Genomic DNA, 18619 nt, shown 5'->3' with positions numbered 1-18619 from the left:
GGACTCCTAGCCAACTAGGACTTCCCCACCCGAGCCACCAGCGAGCCCACCTGACCCTAACCATCCCTGGACCACGCCCAGACCTAGCCTAACCCAACCCACGCCCTGAACCAGCGCCGCGAGCCACTTGCTCCAAGAACAGCAGCCGCGCGCACCTTGTGCTTATCACGCTGCGGTCGAGCCAGTTGTGAACCCAGCCGCGCCACCCCTTGCCCTTGACCAACTTCCTAGACCATATAGGACCAACCACGAGCCACCCAGCCCTAGCAGCGAGCCCCCCATGGCTGCTGGTGCCCTCCCATCCGCGCGATGAGTCCTTGCTCTAAGGGACTCCTCCTAGGCTGCAATCAACGAGTCCTAGCCATGATAGGACTCTTCCTAACCCTGACCCACACCCAACACAGGCCCCAACCCAAGCCCTAGCCAAGTCGCGAGTCCCCATTCAAACAATCGAGCCATAGGATCAAGCCAACATGAAAGTTGCACCTAGAAAAACCTTGGTTCCTCTCCTATGCTATACGTTTGGTTTCCAACTTGTTTTCCCTTTAAATTTTATCATGCTTTGTTCGAAAATCATCCTTAGTTGGCAGCGTATCCGTTGGGTTCATAACGATTTTCAAAACGAGCTTAAAATTATCATATTTTTGAAAATAAACGTTCTACCGTAAAATATTCAAACACCTATTTTTTTATGCATAAAAAATTAAATCATGCATATTATGATTTGTATGATGTTTAAGAGAGTTTATAAAACGTACCTTTGCGTTTATAACGCTCAAATAAACGATCGTTGGCCAGGGTGCGAAGTTGGACGATCGGACAACGAAGAACTCTAGCCTTTCTTTCCTCGATATTTTCGAAAATCTTCTCTGTGTGTGTGTGTGGTGTGTGTTTTTCTGCTGATAGGTGATTAATTATGGTGTTTGGAAAGCCTCTTATATAATTTAATCAACATGTTAATGGGCTTTGGTTTTGGACCTTAATGTTTAGGAGTAACTGGGCTAATTTAAATAATTAAATTTGGCCCAATAACTTTTATTTAATTAAAACATAAAAGTTTATAAAAATAGTTTCCCAAAAATAATATTTTTTATCCTTTAAAAACTCTCCATTTGCCCAAAACCGGCTTCCCGGGAAAAAATGGAGCTCGACTCGTAAAATAATTTGAACTCTAATATTTTTAAGAAAAATTAATCATTTTTAATCATATTAGGAAGCCTTGAAAATATTTAAAGAAAAATAAATATTTTTGTCTTGGTCGTCTCCGGTCTCTTTTTCCCTGCCTATTATCGAATATTCGGGTAAAATCCTTCAATTTCATGAAATAATGTCATATTATCATTTAATCATCCAATCATGCCTTTAAACATTTAGTAAATATCATGTAAACATTTAAAATCAATTAAATAAAACAATTAGGCAATTAAAAATAATTTGCATGCATGTGATTTATGTAGGTTTGGTTTTTCGGACGTTACACGTGACTTGTGTGAACCTTCACCACTTGTACTTGTCTCTGCATTATGTTTTCGGTCAGGTCTGGGCCGAAAATCTTTCCAGAATTCTGGCTCTTTCCACATAAAATTTATTTTCTTTTCAAATATTTCTTCTGCAAATTTTGTAATTTTTCATCTCATGGTATATAACAGCAAATATCCATTTATAAAATTTTGATAAAACTTAATTGCAAACTTGACTTTATCCATCTCTATGAGATGTACCCATAATCCTCATGCTCGTCTATTGGAGATGTCGTCTTCAGTGAATGATGAAACAAGAGGTGTTTCATTCTGTGGAGGATCTTTGATGAACTTTTGAATGTTCACGTCTGGTAATTCTCAAATTGATGAAGTGATAGGATTCATATAAGTCTTTCTCTGTTAGTTCTGGTATTGAGCTAAAAAGTAAAACTCCAGAATATCTCATCTTGACAAATAATCATTATTTGTACAAATAATCATCATTTGTCCAAGTTTCATGAACAGCTTCCTGGATCCATTTTGGTAGTGCTGAAATTTCTGGCAAGCTGGGTAATGTAGTATAAACTGAGGCAAAAGCTCCAAATTCATACCATGTTTTTACCTCTTTAGGATAGAAATTTGGTTTCATCCTAGGATACTTTCCTGCTACAACTACTAGGATTGTGGTTGAGTTTATGCTTATCTTGTTTTCAATTTATCCAACTTCAGTTGATATACCTGAAATTGAAAAATTATAAGGTCGTTAGTACCAACCTTAGATTTTCCCTTGTCAGTTTGAGGTATTAGGTTGATCTTTCTCTCTTTAATCTTTGAGGTGAAGGGTTGACTTGAAGGCTCGAGATAAAGATCCAGAGCTTCAGTTTTTGTTTGGACCTACTCATCTAAAGATTATACCGACTTAGCACTTGTGCTAAGGTTACTTAAATCCCTTGCTCCATGTATAGAGTCATGTACTTGAAAATCTCTATTTGGGAAATCATTGGCTTCTCAATAGCCTGGAGGATCGACTTTTGAAATTCAAACCATATTTGAGTATAAGTTTGTAAACAATCTGTTATTCAATCAGAGACAGTTCTCTTATCAAATTATTGTCTACCCGCAATTTTTGCATTTAGGGCAAACTTATTGAACTCAGTTTGAAACATTTCAAGGTGTTACCTCAAATGCCTCTGCATATGTATCGACATTAACGTTGTTCATCTCTTGTTAAGAAATCTGAAAGAATATTTTCATGAAATTTAATAATAACAATATCAAAAATATAATTTTGAAACAAATCTTGTCATCTTAATAATCTAGACTTCTCGGGTTTATATTTATTCTATTTTTCAAGAATTTTTTTTACCTATGTATTATCAACCTTTAAGGTGAATATCTTTGCAAGTAAAAATAATGCCCATTTTCAGAATTTTTTTAGTGCATAAAATTCATTTGCATTGATATGTTATCGTATGACATCTGCATCATAGAATAGTCCATTGTAATATCAACATGGTTGTTCTCTACCTGGTGTGTGCTTTGTAAGAATTGCTGCCCACCAATGATCACTAGCATCTATATATAATATCATATCATCTTCAGCTTGAGAAACATTCATTTTTGGAAGACTTTTGCAAATCTCTTTTAGTTGGCTAAGTCTTTTTGTATGTTCTTCTGTCATTATAAATCTTGCATATTTTTAAGTAATAGATTAAACATTTTCTTGTGTTTTGCCGAGTGATCTTGAGGGGTTACCTAGTGTGTGTGGACGAGAGAGACATTTCGATAGATCGGTCATACCGGAATCTGTTGCAGATGCATTAGGAGGGAAGGGAGTAGTGAGCTTGCCACACTTTTTTGTCAACGGGAAGTACATTGGTAGTGTGGAGGAGATTAAACAACTTAATGACTCAGTGGAGTTGGCAAAGATTTTAGAAGGATTTTTGGCTATGGATTCGGGATTCGTGTACAAGATTTGTGGGGATATGAGGTTCGTTCCATGCCCGAATTGTTACGGTAGCCGGAAGGTTTACGACGAAGAAGAAGGGGAATTGAGGAGGTGCCTGGAATGCAACGAAAATGGTTTGATTCGATGCTCCAATCTTGCCCTTGAGTTCTATAGCTCATGAATGACAATTGACATTAAATACTTGGTGTTCTTGTTCTCTAGGCTATTTCTTGTGTATCCTTTTGTGTAGACTCTAGTTTGATCTATTCATTTTAAATGTGTGTTATTGGAGTTTGAGCAAGTTTAACGAAATATCATTGTTATGAGTGGAAGACTCTTGTGTTAATCATATAAATCAAATGACAACGTTTTCACAATATTTTTATAATATTATTTTTCTAAGTTGATCAAATGATATTTAAAAAAATAACAGGAACATTTGTTCAATTTAGTAGAGAAGTTTTCTATATGGAGTGGTTAAGGGGTGCAATATAATACTCGAGTTTGACTCTAAAAAAATTTAGCATACTCGAGCTCAACTTGAATGAGTATCAATTTTCAAGCTCGAGCTCGATTTAAACTCTATTTTAATTCTAAATTAATAATGAATGTGTATAATCGAGTTCGACTCGATTAAAAATTCAAGCTACTTGAACTCGACTCAAGCTCTGTCAAATCGAGTTCGACTCGAGTTTTGACTGAACCGCTCACTAGGTATTCACGACTCACGAGTAGCTTGACTCGTTTGTACCTCTAAAGTGGTTTAAGGGGAGTTTAGGAAGAGTAATTATTCACGAGTAGCTTGACTCATTTGTACCTCTAAAGTGGTTTAATATAGCGATACATTAAAATATCATTTATTATAAATAATATATTATATTTGATTATATAATTATCGGTTTATATATATATTTATGTTTGTTAGGATCGAAGATAGAGTTTAAAAGAAGGTGAATAAACTCTTTAAACAATTTTGCGATTAAAAAGATTTACAAAATCTTGTTTTTTAAATGTTCATCAATAAACCGAGTACCGATAGATTATATTGAGTTTGAATATAAATCAAGTGTAAAACACTCAACATAACTCTCTAAAATCCTATTAAATATTTTGAAAATCGTTTGAAAAGAATGCAAGTTGAAATAATAAAAATAATTTGTTTGGAACATTTTATCAAATATTTTGTGTGAAATATTTTGGTATTTTGATAGAACATGTAGAATGTTTTAACAATTCTTATCAAAACAGTAATAATAAGTAAATGCGATAAATAAAGAGACACAATTTTTTTATGGAAGTTTGAATGTCAAATCGTTCTATATCTGTTAGAGAAAATGTGAATAAAATGAAAATGTGGTTGTCCCACATTGGAAGCTTAGAGAAAGGTATTCCTCCTTATTAGTTCTAGTGTGGACTAAGGGCTTGGGCCCCAAGGGGTACCAAAGCTTTTAGAAGGGGGGAGATGCTACTAGGCTAGGTCTCGGTGAATTAAACACACACGAGCGCCTGCTGGCCTGGATCTGCGCGGTGTGGTGTGATGTGGTCTTTGACCAATATTAATCTTTTTGGACCAAAATTATTTGAAGGAATAAATTTTGTCGGTGTCCAAACAGAAGCTGGTGCGCCCTTGCGCGTGTTCTTGCGCGGATGCGCGCATTCCATTGCACGCGAACAGAAGGCAGCGCGCGCCCGCGAATGATGTCGCGCAGCCGCGCGCGCTACACTGGTTTTCAGTGTGCGCAGACAGAACAGGGCTCGCGGCCGCGCCAGTTCTCACGCGGGTGCACGCGCCTTGCTGTGCGGAAGAAGAACAAGGCGTTCCTTCACCGAAACAACATGTCTATTCACCCAAAGATTGCACCTTTGTACGAAAGGTTGTGCCCATTCGAGATAATCTTTGATGCTCTATAAATATCCCTTACTTGCATTCATTTGGACACTTTTGTTGCATCAAATTCCTTCTCTATCTTGCTGCAGATTTTCGTTCATACTCACTTGAAAGATCTTGCATTTCTTTGTTCGACGAAATCGAGAGTTTGTTGTGATTCTCCTCTTGATACGAGTCGTTGTATCTTAGAGACGATTGCCGTTAACGTGAAGCACTTGTATACGGACAATATCGTCTTGCGGACAAAGGATTTATCCTTGCCTCGACTGAAAGAATCGTTGCTGTTACTTTGTTCCAGAATTTCGAGAAGGACACCACCATGTACAAACGACAATCGCAAGACGATATTTCGTGTCTACGATCTCTGAATTCTGAAAATGTCAAGCACATCATTCACTCCCCTGGCTACTACTCCCGCTCATGGTGAAAAGCCATCGAAATTCACCGGTGCCGACTTCAAACATTGGCAACAGAAGATGTTGTTTTATCTCACCACTCTCAGTCTATCTAAATTCCTGACTGATGAACCTCCTGTCGTTACTGAAGGCGACACCGATACCCAAAGGAGAAATGCTGTGGATGCATTGAATCACAGCGATTTCTTATGCAGGAATTACATATTAAATGGACTTGATGACACACTTTACAGTGTCTATTGTTCGGTTAAAACTGCAAAGGAACTGTGGGACTCCTTAGAGAAAAAATACAAGACGGAGGATGCGGGCATCAAGAAGTTCGTTGTTGGTAAATTCCTAGACTTCAAAATGACCGACTCCAAAACTATTATTAGCCAAGTGCAGGAATTTCAGATCATTCTCCATGACTTGCTTTCTGAGGGAATGTTATTGAATGAGCCCTTCCAAGTAGCAGCACTCATCGAAAAGTTACCGCCTATGTGGAAGGACTTCAAAAACTATCTCAAGCACAAGCGCAAGGAGATGAAACTCGAAGATCTAATCGTGAGACTTAGAATCGAGGAAGACAACCGAAACTGTGAGGCCAAGACATATAAAAGGGCAATGGAAACTGAGGCTAAAGCAAATCTAGCGGAATCAAGTACGAGTCACAAGATAAAGCGATCGAACAATGACAAGAAACAAGGAAAAGCCAAGAAATTCAAAGGGGATTGCTTCAATTGTGGCAAACCGAACCACATGGCCAAAGATTTTCGTCTTCCAAAGAGAGACAATAAAAATCAGAAACAAAGGCAAGCGAATGTCGTCGAAGAACGGTATGTACCAGTTGATATTTTGCAACTTGATTTATCTGCTGTTGTATTTGAAGCCAACTTGGTGGACAATCCTAGAGAGTGGTGGATAGACACCGGATCTACTAGCCACATTTGTTCCGAGAAGGAGATGTTCTCATCCTACTCTCCCAACAGTGAAAGGAAACTATTTATGGGAAAGTCTACAACGTCTGATGTCGTAGGAGTTGGAGAAGTAGTTCTGAAGATGACTTCAGGCAAAGAAGTAACGCTCAAGAATGTACTGCATGTGCCGGACATTCGGAAGAACTTGGTTTCTGGTTCTTTGTTGAGTAAGGCCGGTTTTAGGCTTGTGTTCGAATCAGACAAATTTGTATTAACCAAGAGTGGTGTTTTTATAGGCAAAGGGTACCAAGATAATGGTCTCTTTAAGATGAATGTAATGAATGTTATCCGCCAAGAGGCGAAGAATAAAGCTATAAATTCTGCGTACTTGATTGAAAGTTCAAATTTATGGCATGAAAGATTGGGACATGTTAACTTTAACACGTTACAAAGACTTGCAAACCAAAATGCAATACCCACATTTAAAAAGGACCCACAACACAAGTGTGAGATCTGTGTTGAAGCAAAAATGGCAAAGGTCCCTTTCCATTCGGTAACGAGAAGTACTACGCCGCTTGAGTTAATCCATACTGATATATGTGATTTAAAATATGTACAAACTCGAGGTGGGAAAAAGTATTTCATAACATTCATTGATGATTGCACAAGGTTTTGCTATGTCTATTTATTGAAAAGCAAAGATGAAGCAATAGAAACATTCAAAGCTTATAAGAATGAAGTAGAGAATCAACTCAGTTCAAAGATCAAAATGATAAGAAGTGATCGAGGTGGAGAGTATGTTGCTCCGTTTGAAGAATTTTGTACAATCTCTGGCATAATTCATCAAACTACAGCTCCATACTCACCTCAATCAAACGGAGTAGCAGAACGCAAGAATCGTACTCTTAAGGATATGATGAATGCGTTGTTGATAAACTCAGGCTTACCCCAAAACTTGTGGGAGGAAGCGATTCTCTCAGCGAACTACATTCTCAATAAAATACCACTCAAAGGAAACAATGAGACTCCATATGAGAAATGGAAAAAGCGTAAACCATCTTACAAATACCTCAAAGTGTGGGGGTGTTTGGCTAAAGTAGAAATACCAAAGCCAAAACAAGTTAAGATTGGGCCTAAAAAAATCGACTGCATCTTCATTGGATATGCAACTAATAGTAGTGCATATCGCTTCTTAGTGCACAAATATGAAGTTCCTGATATCAATGAGAGAACGATAATTGAATCAAGGAACGCCATATTCTTTGAAAATATGTTTCCTTGTAAAGAAAGGAAAGAATCCCGTCTAAACAAAAGACCTTATGAAACTTCGATTGCACCCGTTCAAGGCAATGAAGATATAAGGCGCAGTAAGAGAGCAAGGGTTGAAAAGTCATTTGGTCCCGATTTTCTAAAATACTTGTTAGATTATGAACCAAGAACTATTCAAGAGGCTCTATCAAATCTAGAAGCTCCTTTCTGGAAAGAAGCAATCAAAAGTGAAATAGATTCCATAATGTACAACCACACATGGGAGTTAGTTGATCTTCCTCCGGGTTGTAAACCTTTAGGATGCAAGTGGATCCTTAAAAGGAAATACAAAGAAGATGGATCTATAGATAAATATAAAGCTCGATTGGTTGCCAAAGGGTTTAGACAACAAGAGGGATATGATTTCTTTGACACCTATTCTCCAGTTACGAGAATCACATCCATTCGTGTTCTCATAGCCATTGCAGCGTTGCATTACCTTGAGATTCATCAAATGGATGTTAAAACAGCCTTTCTAAATGGAGTATTGGAAGAAGAAATCTATATGGAACAACCCGAGGGGTTTGTTGTACCCGGACAAGAGAAAAAGGTGTGTAAACTTGTCAAGTCTCTATACGAACTCAAACAAGCACCTAAACAATGGCATGAAAAATTTGATACCACAATGATATCAAATGGTTTCAAAATCAACGAATGTGACAAGTGCGTCTACATTAAAGGAAATGAAAATGTATATGTAATTGTTTGCCTTTATGTAGATGACATGTTAATCATGGGAAATAATCATGAGTTGATCATGAATACTAAGAAAATGTTGAAAAAACATTTTCATATGAAAGACTTGGGGTTATGTGATATAATATTAGGGATTAAAATCTCTAGGAATTCTGAAGGAATTATATTGTCACAAACTCATTATGTTGAAAAGGTTCTTGAAATGTTCAAGGCACTCGACAATCCTTCGGCAAGAACACCTTTAGATTTGGGTGTTCATTTAGCAAAGAATCGAGGAGAACCTATTGATCAACTAGAATATGCAAGGATAATCGGTAGTCTAATGTACTTGACTAATTGTACCCGACCAGATCTTGCATATTCCGTAAACAAGTTAAGTATGTTTACAAGTAATCCAAATAAGGATCATTGGAAAGCCTTAACGAGAGTGATTGGATATTTAAAATACACCATGAACTTTGGATTGATATATACGAAATATCCAGCAGTATTGGAAGGATACTGTGATGCAAATTGGATATCTGACACAAAAGACTCCAAGTCCACAAGTGGATATGTGTTCACGATTGGTGGAGGAGCGGTGTCATGGAAATATTCTAGGCAAACATGTATAGCTCGATCCACGATGGAATCCGAGTTTATTGCTTTGGACAAAGCAGGAGAAGAAGCCGAGTGTCTAAGAAACTTCCTAGAAGATATTCCTTGTTGGAATAAACTAGTGTCTTCTATTGTTATTCATTGTGATAGTCAATCAGCAATAGGAAGAGCACAAACCAGTATGTACAATGGTAAGTCTCGACATATTCGTCGGAGACATAATACCATAAGACAATTGATCTCAAATGGGGTTATTTCTGTTGAATATGTGAAATCAAAGGAAAACCTAGCGGATCCGTTTACTAAAGATATAAATCGAGATCAATTGTACAAACTAATAAGGGGAATGGGCTTGAAAGCCACAAAATAAAAATGTTTATAGCGGTAACCCAACCTTGTGAATTGGAGATCCCAAAACCTTGATTCAATGGGAAAACTAAGTTATAAATATTGGTTGAACACTTGGAAACAATGAAGGCTCATTCCTAAAACGTCCAAGTAAAATGTACCTGCAACATGTGGTGAGGTTAATTTTTTTTTAATGATTCCTATACCTAAGAGGTAGAGTATAGCAGGATATTCTTGATAGGAGATCACCTATATAAGTGCGAAGTGATGGCCGCTTCAAGAACGCTTATGAATCTAAGATATGGTCCAGGGCCGAAACGGACACAATATGAGAACAAAATATGTTAGAGCTATTGTTGTGTAAATGCTGTTGACTTGGTTTACACAATTGGTTGAATGGTTCAAGACATCACGTCACCAAGCAACTAGTAAATCCGATAGTATTTTACTATGGAAGGTTCAAAGCCAAAAGCTACCTTTCCCGATGCAATAATAGTTCAAAAGAACTTTCAAGTGGATCTGCATACATGCATAAATTTCATTCATGTGGGGGATTGTTAGAGAAAATGTGAATAAAATGAAAATGTGGTTGTCCCACATTGGAAGCTTAGAGAAAGGTCTTCCTCCTTATTAGTTCTAGTGTGGGCTAAGGGTTTGGGCCCCAAGGGGTACCAAAGCTTTTAGAAGGGGAGAGACGCTACTAGGCTAGGTCTCGGTGAATTAAACACACACGCGCGCGCCCGCCCGGCTCGGCGCGGTGCGGTGAGGTGTGGTGTGGTGTGGTGTGGTGTGGTCTTTGACCAATATTAATCTTTTTGGACCAAAATTATTTGAAGGAATAAATTTTGTTGGTGTCCAAACAGAAGCTGGTGCGCCCTTGCGCGTGTTCTTGCGTGGATGCGCGCATTCCATTGCACGCGAACAGAAGGCAGCGCGCGCCCGCGCATGATGTCGCGCAGCCGCGCGCGCTACTCTAGTTTTCAGTGTGCGCAGACAGAAGACAGAACAGGGCGCGCGGCCGCGCCAGTTCTCACGCGGGTGCACGCGCCTTGCTGTGCGGAAGAAGAACAAGGCGTTCCTTCACCGAAACAACATGTCTATTCACCCAAAGATTGCGCCTTTGTACGAAAGGTTGTGCCCATTCGAGATAATCTTTGATGCTCTATAAATATCCCTTACTTGCATTCATTTGGACACTTTTGTTGCATCAAATTCCTTCTCCATCTTGCTGCAGATTTTCGTTCATACTCACTTGAAAGATCTTGCATTTCTTTGTTCGACGAAATCGAGAGTTTGTTGTGCTGCTCCTCTTGATACGAGTCGTTGTATCTTAGAGACGATTGCCGTTAACGTGAAGCACTTGTATACGGGCAATATCGTCTTGCGGACAAAGGATTTATCCTTGTCCTTGACTGAAAGAATCGCTGCTGTTACTTTGTTCCATAATTTCGAGAAGGACACCATCAGGTACAAACGACAATATCTTCCCTTCTTCCATAGTCTAAAGGATTTCACTAGAAGACTTTGATCTATATATGTCATTTTTACAAACCTGATCCAACCGATGTCACACTCTCGATTGGAACTGATATCATACTCTTATGTTCTTGACAACAAATAAACAACCAAAAAAACATTTTTTAACGTCTTTGTGCAAAGACTTTCACTCAACTATTCAATGAAACACATATCTTTATTGTATGATTTGATTTCTTCAAATGAAGTATAAAAACTTGAATATGGAAGAGTATTCTGCAAACTTGATTGGATGTGGGGTGATTCTTCTTTGAAAGCTCATTTATCTTCTTATTTCACACCTTACTTTCTTGAGTTTTATCTCATTCTATCTCAATTTCTTTTTATAAAATGTACATACCTGAATACCAATCAAAATTGTTGTTTGATCTTAAAATTTTGTATTTATGGCTTCCAGAAATCGTATAAACGTTAAAACAAGAATATGAGTTTGAAAATGTTCTGAACATTTTCTGACATTGTGATAGTCATATTCATGTTGCTGAAAATTTTATGCGATCGAGCTGGTTTTACTACTGATCGGGCTGGTTTAACCAAGCTATTCTCGGAGTGGTCATCAGCTGGTTGGTGTCGGCTGGTTACCTAGCTGGTTGGGCTCAAGCTGGTCCAAGTTGATTCAAGCTTGTTATTCATGTTTATTGATTATATATCGTGATTTTTCGATTTCTGGCAGAGTGTTGAACATCAAAATTGTAACTTTTTTCTTAGCTTTCCACATAATCAAGAATCTTTCAATATCGAGTTTGTATGATAGAGATATGTTCAAAAGACTAGAGTGTATGCAAGTTCGAACTTGTTCTTCATTCAATGCATAGCCAACAATTTCATCACGGGTTTTCCCATCTTAAGATGTGATATGAGCTTCAACTTAAGAAAATGATTTGTAGATCAATGTCTTAGATTCGTAATGCATACTGAATTGTTCCATTTAGATAATCGAGATGAGAGATAAGATCAAAATACTATAACTTGTTTTGTCAACATGGTTGCAGTTTTAATTCCTCCAGCTGGATCTTACAACCACTAGTTCGCCTAGATAATATACGTATCCGCACTGCTGGACTGAAATATAATTTATTGAATTTTGAGTTGGTCGTTCAACCGTTTTGGAATCACGTCATTTGGATCACCAATGAAAGTGATATGCGAAACAATCAACTGTTCCAGATACAGTTTAGCTGAATTCGAGTTTCAGCTTCTCAAAACTTCCAATTTGTGACCTACCAACTACACACTTATGGAGTTTATTCGTTGCCAAGATTTGATAATTTTTTTAAACGACAGACATCCGTGGCGTTGATAGATTTATACTCACTTTTTTAGACTATTATAAAGTTCTAAAGATTTTCACTTAATCTTGTATATTTATTGTGCAGAACTTTTATATACATTCTTAAACTCTTTTATAGAATTCAATAAATTTTGTAGTTTATGATTGTGTTTATTTATTTATTTGAACTAGTAATTTTGTTTTGTAGTGTAATAATATTTATTAAAAAATAATATATATGATTTTAAATCTCGCGAGTTTTTGTGATCAGATGTTAAAAAAATGAATGGTGTTAATTAATTTTAAACAATCATAAATAAAAATTAGTAATAGAAAAAATATGTTTCTAAAAAAATAGGAAAAACATATGGAAAATAGGAGAATGAATTAACTAATGTTTGTATAGAGATTATTTAAAAGAAATGAATGTGAATATACGTGAGTTTGAGACATTTTCATTCAAATTTTTAGATAGAAGGATGGCAATTTCTGACATTTTATAGTTATACATTAAGCTTTAACTTGTACTTAATAGAATTTCATGGAATCATTAAAGTCAATTTACATTTTAATATTTCTAGATTTTTAGATTTTTATAGAGTTTTTAAAAGTCAAAATTGAAAATCAGATAACTTTTAAAAACTTTACAAAAGTTTTACTTTTAATACTACTGAAATTTTATAGATTATATAAAAGTTTATATTGAATAAATATTAACTTTTAAACTCCATAAAATTAATTAAAAATATATAACTAATACACTTTTTTTTAAATGAAATAAATCAGAAACAAATTAACAAATTTTGTTATAATCAAAATCAATGTCGTTAGGCATTCGTAACCGAACAGTGGTACTTAATAATTTGACTGTTTTTATACTAAGAGTATAATATTTATTTATTATAATATAGTTATATATAAATATAAATTTATTTTTGAAAGTAATTTCATTTAAGAATAAAATTGAATTTTTAGTTACAAAATGAATTTGAATCATTGTTTGATTAAACCCCAAGCAGCAGCTGCATATCCCCCAATTTAAACAAAATTGGGTTATACTACTTCAAGCATCCTCTCTCACTGTGCCCTAGTTCAGTTTCAGCAGCAATGAATATCGACGGGGAAGAAAATTTGGGGAATTGCCTGAGCAGTTTCGTCGATAATGGCAGCAGCGAGAGCCACAGGTACTATTTGGCGCGCAGAACGCTGCTGGAAATGCTTAGAGACCGTGGCTATGCAGTGCCCAGTTCTGACATTGAGCTCTCTCTTCAAGAATTTCGAGATAGGCATGGGCAGACGCCTGATGTTGATACATTGAAGATTTCTGCTCTCCACCGGGATGACCCTTCTCAAAAGGTCGATGCTTTTTCCATTTTTTGTTTGCTCGCTCCTTTTTTTAGTCTTTTTGGTTTTTTTTCCCTTGTATTGAGATTCTGGAGCTTTGTATTCCCACATGTTTGAGGAAGAAAATTTGAATCACAATTGAACTACTAGTAGCTTCAATTAAGCTTCTGCAATACATATCTAGTTTCTTCTTGGTTTTATTTAGATAATGATTTTCTTGGGTTAAAACCTAACCGTCGTCCTTTGTACGTGCATCGTGATGCTTGTTTAGGAGGGACTTGGTGGTCTTTCTTATGCAGATCGTTTTTTTCTGCTCGTCTAGTTTCTTCTGTTGGACCATTGACCGATTCTAAGTTCTACTTTTGCTTAGCGAGTTAATTTTCTCCACAACTGCTATTGGGAATGCATGAATTAATAGGACGATAGTATTGAATCTACTGGGGTGTTCTGTGTTTTCCATCGCAGACTCTGGTTCTATTCTGTCCTCCAAACATAGTTAAAGTAAATGTCATCCGTGCCATTGTAACTGAGATTGTCAACAGAGACAGATTGAATCGGCTGATATTGGTAGTTCAGAGTAAAATAACAAGCCAGGCCTTAAAAGCTGTAGAGCTTATTTCGTGCAAAGTTGAAATTTTCCAGGTAAACTTTGCTGTTGGCATTTTTTCTGGTTCCCCTGATTTTGATTTGATTTATATGGTTTGGGTACGAGTTAATTTTTCAGTTGCAAATGCTTAATCTATTGCCAGCACACAATAAAATTGATTTCTTTTGCAAAGTAGGAAGCTGAATGCTCATGTATGTATTTTGTTATTTATATTTAGTTATCCTGAGCTTCAATGCACTTAACTTGTAAATGTTGTAAACTCATCCTCTGTAATGATCTAATAAAGTTCTTTGTGTGTCCTGTTCCATTTTCTCTTGCTTACCACATATTTGGCTTTGGACCATTTTTTTCAATATTTTTTGTGATAGGATTGCACATTAAAATATCAGCACATCATCTTTTACATTTACATATTCAACTTGCTTTCCTTTGATTTTTGCTATCTTTTTTAGATCTTGGATTTGCTCATCAACATAACTAAACATGAACTAAAGCCAAAACATCTAGTGCTGACTGACAAAGAGAAAGAAAGTCTGCTAAAGAAGTACAGCATAGAAGAAAAACAGGTTAGTATCTTGAGTACCGGATAATGTTAGGTTGAAACTGATTTGTAATGTATGTGGAGTGCATCGTTTATTTGTTAATATTCTTGCAGTTGAAGGATTAATGGATTATTGCCCTCCATTATTTATGTCGAGTACACACATTCTATGAGGATGTTATGCCACCTCATTTATCATAACAAAACAGGGATATGCAGAAATTTTTTATATGGATTTTATTTTTACCGAGTGAAAATGATAAATCTCATATTTTCTTGGTTCCTCAACTCTAAGAGCATCTGTAACTGCGAAATGTTCAAATACTCGAATCTCCTTGTAGTAGATGACGTCAATAGCCCTCTCTTGTTTTTTAAATCGATATATGCTTATTGATGCATGGATATCAAGTAGATTGTGAAATTTGTCCAACATATGGCGGATAGTTCGCCACAGAATAATTTTACTAGTTTTGGACCAATATGGCACTTTGCTGAGAAGCAATAAATTTTCACAACCTGCTGGTCTTCCTTTTCTAATTATATATTGGTCCACCGTTAACATTTATTCCTTTTATTTTCAGCTTCCACGGATGTCACATAACGATGCAATAGCTCGTTATTATGGGCTGGAGAAAGGGCAGGTCGTGAAGGTTACATACAACGGTGAACTTACACAGTTACATGTAACATATCGCTGTGTTTGGTGACCCGTTATGCCGATTTTGATCAGATATGGATTTTCCATTTTGTGTTCTAGACTGTTGCAGAATTTGGGAAAGTTCATCTTGATGTGTCCTTCAGTTTCCAAATTCAGAATTTTCTTGATAGTTATTGAAAAAGATGATGTTACCTAAGGCAAGTTAGTACTTGATATGCTTTTTTAAGAGGCAGACCGGTTGGGCAAGTTGGGGTGCTACACATTAATTTTCTAAAGAACGTAAAATTTGTTCATTCCCAAAAAATTTTGTATTTCATGTTTGAAAACCCCTAGGATCGGACATCTACCAATTAGCAAAAGATGCATGTAATGGTGGGTGAAGTACACAAGATATCGGATCAACTATTCTTTTTCAACCACATGTTTCAATCTATTCTTTAATACACCAGCGTGACTTATGACTCAAGATTATCATATTGAAAAATTCCAGAAACAGTGGTCGCTATCAGACAGCAAAACTTATTGTCTTCGGCTAAATTTGTGCCCAGTTTATCATTTTTTCGTAGCTGATTGTCTTGATTGCTCTTTGAATAAGAATTGTCACCGTACATCCACATCCTTACATAATATCTTTAACAGAGATGTTTCATTTACTGATGTCTATAATAGTTTTACGTAATAATAGGTAGGAAAAAATTATAGAGATTGAGTTTTTTTTCTTTATACAGAGTCATTGCTCGTCCCTGACAATGCTATATATTTATAACTTACAGATGCAGAAGTCAATTTAACCACAAAATCTGACAAAACTGAATTCTATAATACAGATTTAGCAATTAGCCCTCTCTTGAAAGTGTAGTTAAAGCACGCACAAATAGAAAAAAATATCGATAATAGCAGTTGATGCATTTGCTAACAAGGTCAACAACAAACATGAAGATTCATATAGCAGGTTTTCAATCTTTATCTTGTATCAAATTGTTGATCATATTTACCAGAGGAACAGTGCCCTTGGCCATTATCTCTAACCTAGACGAATTTGAGGCATGTGCAAAAAGGGATATACCGAAGAGCACGAGCTCTGGAAGAAACAACCGGGACGACAAGAATCCGTGCCAGTAACGTGGTTCCAAGTCGAAAAACGCGCTGAAGAACCTTCTGGTGGCATGCAGATCAAGCTTCAGCAGAATATCCATACCAAAACAAAAGAATTCCCTTTGGCGTCTCCTATCTATCGGCCACAAATCTTTCCAAACCTCCGCAGATAATTCATTACCAAGAAGGTTTTGATCTGAACTGAGATATCGAACGATAGCATTGGCAACAACTGGAGCAGCAGCTAGAGTTCTTGCTACCATGTAGCCAGTTGAAGGGTGCACCATCCCGGCCGTACCACCAATGCCCACGACTCTCTGAGGTAAAACCGGGAGGGGGCCCCCCATTGGAATTACACAATGTTCATCCTCTTCGATGCTAGTCACTTTTATGCCTAAATGGTTTAATCGAGCCACCATACGTTCTTGAATATCCTTCATTGGTACTCCAGGACGAGCAACAAGGGACGTTTCTTCCAAGAATATTTTTTGAGAAGAAAAGGGCATAGCATAGAGAAAGGTAGGAATCTTTCTATTCCTTTCCTTCAACTCTTTGTTATTGTTGAGATGCGAGTCTCGCCAATCCATGAAAACCATCTTATTCATATCAAATGGATGTTCTTCCACTTCTGCCAAAATTCCATAAGCTACTTGATAGCCAGGGTTGTACGGTTTGTCATACTGAACGAGAGACCGGGAAAAACCAGTGGCATCTAGAACCACAACAGCCTGAATAGTAACACCATCATTGCAAATCAACAATGATTTGGATTCCTCGTGAATTACTTTCACAACCTTAGCTTGATGAAATTTAACACCATTTAAAATGCATTTCTGCATCATTTTCGATTTCAGCTGTTTCCTATTAACCCTTCCATATGGCCGATCAAGGTCTTTACGCGTCTTGTCATTAACGTACACAACAGCACCAGACCAAGTTGTGTCGAGGCAATCCAACAAATCCATTGCCTCAAATTCATCCACCCAAACACCATAATTATTAGGCCAAATCATTTTGGGAGAAGGATCGATTGAGCAAACCGACAGGCCAGCCTCTGAAACTTGTTGCGCTACCGCGAGTCCTGCTGGACCTCCACCTACAACTGCCAGATCTACCACCAGCCCTTTCGAAGGGTCATACATGGGAAGTTCAAAATCAAGTTTTTCCTTCTTGGTCTCAGGCACAAGCTCCAAAAGGGCACTAGAACTGGCTTTCACACCAAAACTTTTGCCGAATTTTACACTTGATTTCTTGGAAACAAACTTAGGTTCGAGTTTCTGAGGTTTCAAAGATGTATAGGCGCTAAATTTCTCCATGAACCCATGAATTGGTTGAAGAAAATCAAGCTTGTTGTGAGTCTTAAGTAAAGTATCCATATTCGATAACAAGACTGATAATTTTCACGAAAACCACGAGGGATTCCGCAGCTCTCGAACAACACAAACACGGGTCTCAATTATTTCCTTAATTATCAACCTAATCTTGTATCGGCACCAACACATGAAGCAAAAAATGGGAACACGAACAAGAACTAGTTCATTTTTTTATGAAACCACACGCTACTTTCAATAAATTGGAAAACTAGAGTAAAATATCACAATTCACTTACTCGAAAATCCAAAAGATTGAAGGGAAGAACATGGTAGCATACTTTACAGAAACCAGCGTAGGTTAGAAGTATGGAGCTTGTGGTGGATTCTGCTCAACCACAGCGAATGCGGTTTGTGCGATAACCACACGTCCTTCCACGTTTTTTTTTCCTTTTTTTTAATTTTATTATCAGATTTGATGTGCTGAGAAATCATCTGCTCCTATATTTGATATCTAAACGGTGAAAACAAATCTCGTTTGTATAAATGGTTAAAAATTAAATTCATTAAAGACTATATTAACAAAACATAATTAATCATTAATAAAATATGTTCATATATTTTATTAATTAACAAATTATCAATATATTATTCTAATCATTTATCTTGTTTGAAACATCTGTTACGAGCAATTTGGAGAA

The 18619-nt window shown here is 36.8% G+C and overlaps 3 protein-coding genes across 4 annotated transcripts; 2 read left to right on the top strand and 1 right to left on the bottom strand.

Annotated features, from left to right (window-relative positions):
- Positions 1-1749: 1749 nt before the first annotated feature.
- On the top strand, positions 1750-3589 carry LOC142544206 (uncharacterized protein At5g39865-like). The gene is made up of 2 exons (XM_075651267.1): positions 1750-1780; positions 3276-3589. Exons 1-2 carry the CDS (start codon positions 1750-1752, stop codon positions 3587-3589), a joined length of 345 nt encoding a protein of 114 aa, XP_075507382.1.
- A 9791-nt stretch (positions 3590-13380) lies between these two features.
- LOC142547184 (DNA-directed RNA polymerase V subunit 5A-like) lies at positions 13381-15684 on the top strand. The gene is made up of 4 exons (XM_075655337.1): positions 13381-13719; positions 14173-14349; positions 14767-14880; positions 15437-15684. Exons 1-4 carry the CDS (start codon positions 13471-13473, stop codon positions 15560-15562), a joined length of 666 nt encoding a protein of 221 aa, XP_075511452.1. The 5' UTR covers positions 13381-13470; the 3' UTR covers positions 15563-15684.
- Positions 15685-16398: 714 nt separating this feature from the next.
- LOC142547183 (lycopene beta cyclase, chloroplastic/chromoplastic-like) lies at positions 16399-18378 on the bottom strand. Of its 2 annotated transcripts, none has more exons than XM_075655335.1 (2): positions 18218-18378; positions 16399-18089 (listed from the first exon to the last, which is right to left on the bottom strand). In XM_075655335.1, the coding sequence occupies exon 2, from the start codon at positions 17982-17984 to the stop codon at positions 16470-16472; it is 1515 nt and encodes a 504-aa protein (XP_075511450.1). In that variant the 5' UTR covers positions 17985-18089; positions 18218-18378; the 3' UTR covers positions 16399-16469. The 2 variants fall into 2 exon arrangements, with proteins under 2 accessions (XP_075511450.1, XP_075511451.1); XM_075655336.1 differs by having other exon boundaries at positions 16399-18084.
- Between the last annotated feature and the right edge of the window lie 241 nt (positions 18379-18619).

The sequence above is a fragment of the Primulina tabacum genome, chromosome 5 (assembly GCF_025594145.1).
Source record: "Primulina tabacum isolate GXHZ01 chromosome 5, ASM2559414v2, whole genome shotgun sequence".
Classification (NCBI taxonomy): domain Eukaryota; kingdom Viridiplantae; phylum Streptophyta; class Magnoliopsida; order Lamiales; family Gesneriaceae; genus Primulina; species Primulina tabacum.
This window is presented reverse-complemented; position numbering and strand designations above follow the sequence as displayed.